This window comes from Hemiscyllium ocellatum, chromosome 31, assembly GCF_020745735.1.
Source record: "Hemiscyllium ocellatum isolate sHemOce1 chromosome 31, sHemOce1.pat.X.cur, whole genome shotgun sequence".
In the NCBI taxonomy this organism is placed as follows: domain Eukaryota; kingdom Metazoa; phylum Chordata; class Chondrichthyes; order Orectolobiformes; family Hemiscylliidae; genus Hemiscyllium; species Hemiscyllium ocellatum.
The window spans coordinates 12,755,580-12,767,881 of NC_083431.1; the positions used below are offsets into that span (position 1 = coordinate 12,755,580).

Consider the following 12,302-nt stretch of genomic DNA (forward strand, 5'->3'; position numbering starts at 1 on the left):
TTTACTTCCCATCTCTAATTGTCCTTAGCTGCCTTTTTGCACTGTTGTGGTTCATTTGGTGTCAGGATACTCACAATGCCATGACGCAGTAGTTCAGGCTTTGGCCCAGCGATTTCTAGTACTTTATGTTTTTGTTTCAGATTTCCAGTATTTGCCACCATGTTTTGCCTTTATTATGTAAAGATTGTAACTTGAGTTATTTCGGAGGCAGTTTTCGGAGATCCAGCTCATCAAGGATAAATGACCTTTGATCTTGACATCCTGTCAAGTTCCATCCTGTCAGTTTGAAAACATGAACACAGTTTAGAAACAAAAGCTGGAAATTAAGAACTATAATTAGCAAAGGTCACCGGAAAGCTGACAGCCTGTTGTAAGAACTCATTTGGTCAACTAGGTCCTAAATATCCAAGCTAATCTATATGTGATACCTGTGCTAAATCAGCAAAGGTGACTTTGGAGGTGACCATGCAAGCCCCTCAAATAAAAACACAGAAAATACTGGAGAAACCCGGCAGGAATGGCAGCATCTGTGGAAGAGAAACACAGCTTGTGTTTCAAGTCCGATATGACTTTTCTTCTCAACTGAATGGGGCTTAAAATGATTACTTTAATGCTGTTGTCAGTGGGGGAGGGGAAACATGTATTTTGCTCTGATCGCTGTAACAAAGACAGTGATAATGGTGCTAAAGGAGAGACAGAGATGCAAAATATGTCTAAATGTTGGGGTTTGTAAAGGATAAAACAGATCCGTTCTGCTGAGTGCAAAGCCAAAAAAAACAAAGAAAACATGGCTGGTGGAAGGTGGGGCTTGTAAATTAATGGAGTACAGAGATCATACTCTGAAAGTGTGGAGCTCAATATAGAGTCTGAGGTGGTTGTAAAATGTTTAAGCAGGGGTTGTTCATTTAGCTTCCATTGAGCTTCATTGGAACACTGTCGCAGCAACAATCCCTCGACAATTCACAGCCATTCCAATGTTTCATGCACAGCAACTGGCATCAGCACATCAAATGCGGCATTGACTTCTGGTCCTTGAAGGCCCTGCATCTTGGAGATCCTTGCAGCGGAAGGAAAATTATAAGGAATGCTGTGTAGCAGGCCAAACATAGAAGTGTTATCATTTCAACAAAGAGCCATGCTCCCATGCTAACAAACTGGGTCAGTGTCATTCCTATGGATAGTGCAGAGATGTTCTGCAAAGCAGTCACACAGTGTCTTCTTGCTCTCACCAATATGATGGAGACAGCATTGAGAGCAGTGAACACAGAGTAGATTGGATTGATATAAGTATAAGTAAAACATTGTTTCACTTGGAAGATGTTCCACACTGATGGAACAAAAGCCTTTTTTAATGGGACTTTGATCATATGGGCCAATGGGCCAAGGAGTGGCAGATGGAGTTTAATTTAGGTAAACATGAGGTATTGCATGTTGGTAAGGCCAACCAGAGCAGGGCTTATACAGTTAATGGTAAGCCCTAGGGAGAGTTGACAAACAAAGACCTAGGGTTGCAAGTGCATAGCACCTTGACAGTGGCATCGCAGGTAGACATGGTGGTGAAGAAAGTGTTTAGTATTCTTGCCCTCGTTGGTCAATACATTGAGCGTAGGAGTTGAGATGTCATGTTGCAGCTAAACAGAACATTGGTGTGGCCAGTTTTAGAGTACACCACACAATTCTGGTTACCCTTCTAAGAGAAAGATGTTGTTAAACTTGAGATGGTACAGAAAAGATTTACAAGGATGTTGCCAGGATTGGAGGGTTTGAGTTATAGGGAGAGGCTGGGGCTTTATCCTCTGGAGCATTGGAGGCTGAGGGGTGACCTTATAGAGATTTATAAAATCATGAGGGACATGGATAGGGTGAATAGCCAAGATCTTTTCCCAAGGGTGGGGGAGTCCAGAATTAGAAGGGATAGTTTTAAGGTGAAAGGAAAAGAATTAAAAAGGGACCTCAGGTGAAGAAGTTAGAAAACCACAATGTTCCATGTTTTACTTCTCTTTCAGGTATACTGGGTACTCAAGTGTTTAACATTCCAGGACCAAAGAGGCTCACTGCAGTATTAATTGCATATCTGTCCTCTTACAGAATAGGCAGAACATCTCAGTAGGGAGGAGGCTGACTGAATCTTAGAGAAGGAATCCATTGGAGCCCAAACATGAGGATTCCTCTATAACCTCAGGCAAAGATTTTTGTCCTCCCCAGACTAGATTGACAGCCTTTGCCACAACCCTGTTAAACTGCCTCCTCCTCCCCCCATTATCTTGCTTCACCTCCGTATTAGCATAGGTATGTGAACCTCCATTGAGAACAGGTAAAACGCTTCTGTTTTAATCTCTTCCCATCAACACATGATCATGAAGAATACGATAAACAGTTCCTGTAATCCATTCACTCATTATCACAGGACATCGACATTCACTGGGCCTTGTAAACTTATAATTGCCCACCTTAAACAATGTAATGACAATCAACCATGTGACTTATAGACCTTTTTATTATTCCTGAAAAAAGTACTGCCTTTGTGTGTAGAGCAGAGATTTATGGAGAAGGGTCACCACAAGTAGACGCACAACTATTTTTGGGGACGTGGAGAATCTCTCGCCAGCTGTCCAATAATAAAACATCTACTGTTGCACTGAAACTTTTGTCATCTGAATTTGTGGAACAAAATATACTTCAACAAAGGGGTAACATTTTCATGCAAAGGGTGGTACTTGCATGGAATGAGCTGCCAGAGGAAGTGGTGGATGTGGGTACAATCACAATATCTGGATGGGTATATGAATAGAAAGGGTTTAGAGGGATATGGGCCAAATGCTGGGTCAGATTGGGATGTCTGGTTGGCACGGCTAAGTTGAACTAAAGGGTCTTTTCCATGCTAAATGACTCTGTGTTTCTATGACTCTGTTGATGAAGTCAGTTACACTCTGATAAGGAACTCTCATGTGTATCCTGTCTATTGTATCCTGTACCTGGGGAATGCCAGCTCTATTGGCAAAGCCTCCTGTCCAGCCTGCAGCAAGGAGAAATGAAATAAAATGTTGTGATCTGGCATAAACTGCATCAGGAACAGCCTTGATGAATTTCTGGGTTGAGGTTTGTAAGGTTCTACACAGGTCCCCAGGGGATCCTTGGAAGCAGCCAGTTACAAAGAGGTTTTGCAGAGCTGTCACCTTAACAACCACAATGGGATGGCCACTCATTCCTCCATGTGGAAGGTTCCACATCAGCAATTGGCATAGCTCAGTGACAGTGTCCTGGGGGAATTACACTGCGCCTCGTTCATCTGGTGGAAAAGGCATCATGGATGACAAATTCTGGGTCTCCTGCACATCCTGAGGGGGGTCTCTAGCTGTGACCTCTTCCTGTGGAGGTGGTTCAGCAGCCACTGCAGGTTTCTGCTGCTCCTGGGCTTGCTGGTGTATCTGATCCTCCTCCATTTCTCCAAGAGCTTGTTGGAGTGACAGTAATTCCTGCTGTGTCTGGATCCAATGGTCATGCTTCCAATAAACCATCTGGGAATTAAAGAGAAACAACATGTCTATAGAAATGAGAACAGTCAGCAATGGGACCTCCATCAAGGAGGGTCATGGAATATCTCTACATGGAACTTTCACACAGGGCTATCATTCTGAAGAATGCAGCAGAAGTCATATTGCACAAAGACAGAAAGAGATTTTAACTGCTGTATGATTACCGATATCCTGTCCTTTCCATTCGAATTCTAGCACTGCAAATGTGTGACTCATATGCATGAAAACTGATTCAGTGAATGATCTGGATGATCATAGAGAAATTGTTTCACATTTACCAGCAATGCAGATCCCACTGAATCCTTTGTCAGCATCCTATCTTTTAAAGATTATATCAAATCAGTTTAATTTAAATTACATTGCCTAATTATTTCCATTGTTAACTTCATCCTCTTGTGACTCACAGGACAGAGATACACTCAGCAGAGTTTCCACAATTATGCAATCGGAGATCTGTCTAGAAACAATGGCAATGACAACAATTTGAACTGATATAAAATGAATCATCAAATGATTACAGCATTTAGAGCATCATCTCCATGTCAACTCTGCCAGTGCAATTTAGCTTGTTCAATTCCCAGACTCTTTCCCCCTAGCTCTGCAATCATGTTTTTCTTTAGATGCTCATCCAGTTCCCTGTTTGAAGGCCATGATCAAAGCCTCTTCTCGGGGAATGCATTTCATTATTTAGGTATTCACGATGTAAAAAAACATTTTTCCTTATGTCACTTTTGGTATTTTAATGTGTTCTCAGCCATTCTGACATATGCTCTCAGCCACTCTCGCTGTGTGGACAGTTGCTCCCTATTTACTCTGCCCACACACCTCAGAATGTTTAACATTTCAATCAAATCTCCACTCAACCTTCGCTTCTCCAAGGACAGCAGCCAAGCTCTTCAAATCTGCCCAGGCAACCAAAGTCCCTCAGTCTTCATTCTCGTAAACACTCAATCTCTTTAAAGACTATAAATCTCTCAAAGTGCAGAGGCCTCAATAGGGCACAACACGTCAGTGCAGGTCAAACTAATGTTTTCTAAACTCTTGGTATATCTTCCTTGCTTTTGTTGTCTATAATGTCTCCATTTGCAAAACTCAGGATCCTGTATAACTTAGAATAGTTGTGGTCATGGTTTCACAGAGGAAGAATATACGTTTTTAAACAGACACCGAACCAAAGGAGAAAATACTATGAGGGGAAGGAAGACCGAAAGCTTGTTCAAAGAAATAACAAGAGATTCACAATTATTGTCGTAATTTCAGCTGCTTGAATGTTGCTCTTGTGCCATGCACAAGCCATTTGTCCTCTTGGCACAAAGACTTCAAGGTTTCTCAATGCTCTTGTCAAGATTAACAGCTCCAGAAGAGTCATGTTTTACTGGGTCTTTCTCGTTGCAGACTCTTTGAATTCTTCAAGTTTATCTGTGGTATCATAACGACTAATCCATTCATTAATGCCCCTTTGATACCCAGATTATGATAAGGTGCCTGGGAGTGGCCTGCTCATTTGGACTAAAGCCTTGCTCGACTTCCACCATTGGAGGGGGAAGCAGCAAAAGAGTAACAAACAAAGCAACAAGAGTAAATGCACAGCAGTGTCATAACAGAATCAGAGACTAGAAAGAAGTCTTGCAGCCTACTGTTTTTTTTTTGCCTAATAGAAATTTCCACTGAACCATTACAGTATCCCTCAATAACCCTACAAAAGCTGAGGGTTCTCCAATGGCCTTGTAGACTAGAGCAGAAGTGTCCAGTGTAGTCCTGAATTCTACAGACTGAGGTTCAATTCTCAAGCTATGCTGGTTTTAGTAAATCAGGAAGGACCAACTAATTTGGTTAGGAACATAGAACAGCTTTCCAATGTTAATACCAGGGTTAGAAGGATTAACACATGAGGCAAGGTTGTATAGATTAAACTTGCTTGTATTTCCCAGAGTTTAGAGATTAAGAGTTAATTTCATTGAGGAGTTTAAACTAATGAAAGAATCCAAACAGAAATTATTTCCTCTGGGCAGAGAAGCCCAGAACAATGGAGCATAATATAAATAATTCAGGACTGACAGCAAGAAACATTTCCTTGAACAGGACAGTGGAAATTTGGAACTCTCTCTCATTTGAAAAACTTTGAGGCAGAGGTGGTTGGGAAGGAGATCACTTAGATTTTTTAAGCCCATTTTCACTCAATCAAGTTGGATTATAAATTGGAGTGTACAAGCTTCCAGTTTTAAGACACTGGGTTCATTATAGGGGGTTTTCGATTTACCAATGTCCAACATATGAAACGCTTGCACTTTTGAACACAATCTCATACAGGGGTGTAATTTTAATGATCTGACATATGACGTTTCCTGTCCATACAGATGGTTCCTTTATATTGTCCTGCGTCATTTTCTAACGTGTACAAATTGACTTTTCTTTAATTCATTCACAGAATGAAGGTGTCATTGGCTAGGACAGCATTTATTGTCCATCCCAGATTGCCAGGAGAGGGCAGCTAAGTCATCCATAATGCTCACAGATAGACCAGACCAGATAAGATGGCAGTTTCCTTCCCTAAAGGGGTTTTTGCTGACAAAAACCCCTTTAGGTTTATTGATTCATGGTCATCAATAGACTCTTAATTTCAGAGATTTATTAAATTGAATTAGAGTTCCACCATGTGCCATGGTGGGATTTGAACCCAGGTCCCCAGAACTCTGGATTAACAGCCCAGTGACAATTCCAGTAGGCCACTGCCTCCCCCTTACCTGTGAACAGACTCCAGAAAAGAGCCTATTTGCAGCTCAGGGGCTGCCTACATATGAGGTAACCTAACACATTTGAGCAAAAAAGGTTCCAATCAATTGTTAATATTTACTTTAGTGAAAAAGTGGCATTGCAATGTTTAGGGTTCAGCAACGTAGTCTGATTTTCTTCAGATCTGCTGGTGTGCACCTTGCGCACTTCCCAGACTCATGTTGAATTCAATTTATTGTCATGTGTACCGAGGCACAGTGAAAAGCTTTGTCTTGTGAGCAATACAGGCAGAGTGAAGCAGCATAGATAAGTAAATAATAGGTAAACAATGGTACAAACAAAAACACAGGTACAGGCGAATGTTAAGGGTTTGAGTGTCCATTCAGTATTCTAACAATAGTAGGGTAAAAACTGTTATGAAACACTGGTGCGTGTGTTCAGGCTTCTATACCTTCTCCCCGATGGTAGAGGTTGTAGGATCTTTGAGAATGCTGGCAGCCTTTCCTTGACAATGGGTCTGGTAGATGGATTCTAGAGATGGGAGGTTGGCCTTTATGATTGTCCGGACCGAGTTCACCACTCCCTGTAACCGTCTCGGATCTTGAATGATATAGTTGCCATACCAGGTAGTGATACATCCAGACAGAATGGTCTTGATGGCGCACCTATAAAAGTTGGCAAGGGTATTTGTCATCATATCAAATTTCCTCAGCTGCCTGAGGAAGAGGAGATGTTGTTGGGCCTTTGTAACAGTGCATCCACATGAAGAGTCCAAGAGAGCTTGTTGTGGATGACCATTCCCAGGAGCTTGACACTCTTCACTCATTCCGCCTATGTGTGGGGGCATGAGTAACATCCCAACGAAAGTCAATAATTAGTTCCTTGGTTTTGCTGGCATTGGGAACAATAGCATAGGATGACCAATCACACGGGAGATTGACCTGGATTTAAGTGAAATAAAGTGCAATTACAGCTAAAAATATAAAACGGAGTTGGCAATCATGAACATTAGTCACTTGAAATTGCTAATGCCTCTTTCGGATGCTGACTGGTACTCTTGAACTCCCAGAACACCTGTGCAGCAGTTCCTCAAGGCAGGGTCTTAGGCACAACCACCTTCAACTGCTTCATCAATGACCTTCCCTCCATCATAAAGGCAAAAGAGGAGATGTTCTCTGATGACTATGTCATGTTCAACACTTTTTGGCACTGCTCGGACTCTCAACCTGCTGTTATTCAGCAAGATCTGAACAACATTCAGGCTTGGGTTGATGAGTGGTGAATAACATTTGCACGATTCAAGTCCCGGACAATGGCTACCTTAAACAAAAGAGACCCTAACCATTACTTCTTGATTTTAAAAAGCATTACTATTGCTAAACTCCCTACTGTCAACATTCTGAAGGTGACCATTGACCAGAAATTTAATTTGACCAGCAATATAAATATTGTGCCAAAAACAGCAGGTCTGAGGCTTTGAATTCTGCATTGAATACTGCATCTCCTCTCTCCACAATGCTACCCGTCATCTATAAATCAGGAGTGTGATGGAATTCTCTTCACTTGCCTGGAAGGATGTAGCTCCAATGATACTTAAGCATCCTGCTAGATTAACACTCCAGTTACGACCAACAATCACTTTTTTCACTACCAATGCAGTGTGTCCCATCTAGAACATACAGAGCAATGACACACCAAGGTTTCTCTGACAAATCTGCAACCTCTAGTGTCTGGAAAGATAAGGGTAGTGGAAGAACAGGCATATCACTACCTGTGAGTTCCCATCCAAGTTACAGACCATCCGACTTGGAAACACAACCATTCCCTGGGTCAAAACTCTCCTCCTAAAATACAGTGAGGGCATCTACACCCAAAGGACTGCAGCAGTTCAAGAAAGCGGCTCACCACCATCTTCTCAGGGATAATTAAGGATGGATGGGGACAGCCATAAATTAATTTAAAAAACTTCCACAATGATTTTTAAATTTCAGTTGCAAGTTTTAAACAGTCACGGCTTTCTTTCTAACTACTTAAACCTAGATTTTCAAATGACATTCTCCTGTGTGTGTGGGTTTCCTCCAGGTGCTTCCGTTTCCTCCAACAGTCCAAAGATGTGCAGGTTAGGTGGATTGGCCATGCTAATTTGCCTACAGTGTCCATGAATGCACAGGCTAAATGGGTCAGCCATGGGAAATGCAGGGTTACAGGGATAAGGTAACGGTTTGGATCTAGGTGGGCTTAATGTCCTGATTCCACATTGTAGAGGTTCTCTGATTCTGCGAGGTACTGTATTTTGGTAAAACAAACAAAGGAAGGACTTATACAATTAATGGTAGGTCCCTGGGGAGTGTTATAGAACCAAGAGATCCTGGGGGTAAATAATGGTTTGAAATTTGCATGACAGGTAGACAGGGTGGTTAAGAAAGCGTTTAGCACATTTGCCTTCGTTGCTCAGATGTGGAGGAGCCAGTATTGGACTGGAGTGGAAAAAGTTAGAAACCACATAACACCAAGTTATAGTCTAATACGTTTATTTGGAAGTACAAGCTTTCGGGGCGCTGTTCCTTTCTCAGGTAGCTCGTGGGGCAGGATCATAGGACATAATTTATTGTAAGAGATCAAAGTGTCATACAAAGGTTGTGATGTACTGAATCAATGTATTCATTGAAATGCATTGTCTGAGCTTAAAACCTTAAGCTATCTTGGGAATTTGACTTCAAGGAAGTTTTGGGATTTACATATTAATGATTCAAAACCTGCAACCCATTCTAAGTGATTAAAGACTTAAAAACAATCTAGGTTTGTTTAATACACTGTATCGAGTCAACCAACTAGGCACTGCCCTACCTGTCCATCTTTTTTCCAACCTCCCCTCCCCCCTATCACTATCATCTATCTGCATCTACCTATTGCCTTCCCACCACCTCTTATTTACCTCTCAGCCCTCTTCCCCCACCACATTCCTATTGAAGGGCTTATGCCCGAAATGTTGACTCTCCTGCTCCTCAGATGCTGCCTGACCTGCTGTGCTTTTCCAGTGCCACACTTTTCGACTGATTGCTCCAGCATCTGCAGCTGTCACTTTCTCTTGTGTTCAGAAAGCAGCCAGATGTGTTTGGTGTCAAGTTGCAAATCTATCCAATACACGCTAGTAACAGTCAGAAAGAGGGGAGAGATGCCTAGTCAGCCATGTGATGGAAAGAATCTATTGGAGCTTTGACCAGCATTATCCATTGCTGCAGAGTTCAACAAATGTAAAAGTCTATCTTGCCATAGCTACTCCCTGAGTGAACTGTGAAATATCTCTAGCGTTGGGCAACAAACCATGGAGAATGAGTTTCATAACCAAGTCAAATGTTGATCTCATCCAATAGTGACCCAGGAGCCCTTTCCTGGAAAATGAGTGTAACAGGATATTTGGCTAGGTGACAAAAGCCAATTCTAGCACGATCATAATCACAGTTGTGATTACATATGAAATAGATTGCAGCGATTCAAGAAAGCAGCTAATTGCCACCAACTGACCATGGGCAGTAAGTGCATGCCCAGCCAATGATGCTCTCTTGCCATTAATTGTTTTTAAAATTTACATACAAAAAGCAATGCGAACCTGTTTTTTGTAATGGCGATTGTGAGATAAACATTAGTCAGGAGAATCGAAAATTCCCCTGCATTTCTTCAAAATAGTTTCATGGAATTGTTTGCATAGACTAAGCTCTAACATGGGACTTGAACTAAGAAGCAAAGGGGCTACTGGCTGAGTCACAAGCTAACCACAAAGAAAAGTGTGGCTTTGAGGCTTATTCCCTCGCAGATAATCTGAACTAATGCTGTAATGCAGCGATGAGGAGTAGTTATAGACTCGGAGGCAGCAGTAGCAGCAGGAGGACATCAGAGGTGGAAGCATCAGTGGTTGCAAGCACTCAGCTCCTCCTCACACTCCAGGCTGTGGCTTGGCCTGGATGCCTGCATGGAGACAAGACTTAAATAAGACTGGAATAGCTGGCTGGATGTTTCTCATTCCTTTTGTGTTTGTTCATTTATTTCTGCTTTTAACTCCGGTTTTGTAATCAAGATGGTGTCGGTGAAGCAAGATGGCATGGAAGAATGGCGGCTTTCATTCAGGTGGCAGCAGCGTGGCAAAGGGGGCTCATGCCTGGCTACCAGGCCCATGGCAGAGCACTGAACAAGGAGGAGCGTAAAGCTGGACACCTTCTTTATTTCTTCATTTTTCTGTTTTTATATTCAATATTTTGGTTTATTTTTCTGTGTTTTAAGATGGCACTGGAGAGTAGTGACACCATACAACACTTTCCACTATATTTTGTAACAAGATACACGTGATAATAAATAAATAAATAAACAAACTGTTGCATTGTTGAAGGTGCCATTTCTCAAACAAGATGTTAAAAGAGGTCCCTATTGTGGTGGATGTATTTGTACAATTCCTTCAACTTTCAAAAGCTCCTCAGAAGAAATGCATGCTACACTTTCTTTTAAAGTTTGTGAGAAGACTTGTAGCTTGGGTGCTCGTTGTTGCGGTTCTGTTCGCCGAGCCGGGAATTTGTGTTGCAGACATTTCGTCCCCTGTCTAGGTGTCATCCTCAGTGCTTGGGAGCCTCCTGTGAAGCGCTTGTGATGTTTCCTCCTGCATTTAGTGGTTTGTCTCTGCCGCTTCCGGTTGTCAGTTCCAGCTGTCCGCTGCAGTGGCTGATGTATTGGGTCCAGGTTGATGTGTTTGTTGATGGAATCTGTGGATGAGTGCCATGCCTCTAGGAATTCCCTGGCTGTTCTCTGTTTGGCTTGTCCTATAATAGTGTTGTCCCAGTCGAACTCATGTTGCTTGTCATCCGCGTGTGTGGCTACTAAGGATAGCTGGTCATGTCGTTTCGTGGCCAGTTGGTGTTCATGGATATGGATCGTTAGCTGTCTTCCTGTTTGTCCTATGTAGTGTTTTGTGCAGATTTTGTACACTACGTTGGTTTTGCTCATGTAAACTTTCTTTCTTTTAGATTAGAGGTTCATTTTCAATCTTTTCCTCTCCTTTACTCTCCACGCTGGGATACAAATTCTTTTGGACCCAAGCTGAAGTGGCCACTTTCATGTGTATCATTGGCTTCTAATTTGCAGGAATCATCACAGCTGGGCTCATTTCTGTTCCTCACATGCAGGTAAATCACACCAGTTTGAGTCCCCTTCTTGTCAAATAGTTTGTCAACACATTGTAATGGCATTTTGGTCAGCGACCACCAGACATGCTGTCACAGCACTCAACCTTTGCTTGAAAGGGCTACAGACAGAACGTGTTAACTTGTGTTGTTTCCTAACCAGGCTCAGTAGTTGGAGCTCAGGACAGATGCATTTTCCCCACACTAGAAATTGATGCCTTCAGTCAACAATAGGGAGGAGGGCAGCTTGTGACATAATGTAAATCACTTCAGGGCAAGTTAAGCCAGTTTAAACCAGTTTGTCTGAATAAGAAGTTTTGAAACAAGAGCATAAACTTGCTACTTCAATTTCCTGGCTACAGTCACCCACAATATGATGAATTTCTCCTTTTTACTAAAATTGGGTGTGGCTTGTTTGGCCTGACTCAAAGAATAGGCACTTATGAACAAGAGTACAGTAATAAAGCCCCATGAGTCTGATCACTGTGGGTTTGTACCAGGGAAGAAAGAATCTTCAGTCTATTACTGTTCTAGGATTTCTTTTTTTTTAGCACCTTGAGGTAATGTGTACACCTGACAAGGCTATACAAACTAAGATAAAATCCACCTTGGTATTGTATGGTTTTCTGTCTGTTGTAGTTGAGAACAGCAGCTGATCAACAGAGTTTAAAGACATGCTGCTAAGTTAAACCTACATCAACTAGTCATAAAATCAGTTCAAGATTAACTATATTACAATCACATGACTATAGGAACAACTTGCCACTATTATATGCATCATCTGCAACTTATGCTCTATTCTGGCCCAATTTTTCCTCTTTTCTCCCCTTCTCTTCCACGACATTAGAGTCAGAGAGTCAGATGT

At 42.0% G+C, this 12,302-nt stretch overlaps 1 protein-coding gene across 3 annotated transcripts in view; it reads right to left on the minus strand.

Moving 5' to 3' along the window:
- Positions 1 to 12,302, minus strand: part of LOC132830553 (uncharacterized) — a 20,547-nt gene continuing 8,245 nt past the window's right edge. Inside the window, exons 2-4 of one of the 3 annotated variants that reach the window (XR_009646387.1) lie at positions 6,721 to 7,210; positions 2,976 to 3,518; positions 1 to 276 (exon numbers count right to left, since the gene is read on the minus strand). Coding sequence is in view for 2 of the 3 variants with exons in the window: in XM_060848338.1 (XP_060704321.1) it covers positions 3,270 to 3,518; positions 6,721 to 7,125 (654 nt within the window). In the remaining variant the exon portion in view is untranslated. Of the gene's footprint in view, positions 277 to 2,479; positions 3,519 to 6,720; positions 7,211 to 12,302 lie in introns of those variants that run through there. The other 2 variants (XM_060848338.1, XM_060848339.1) reach the window with 2 other exon arrangements.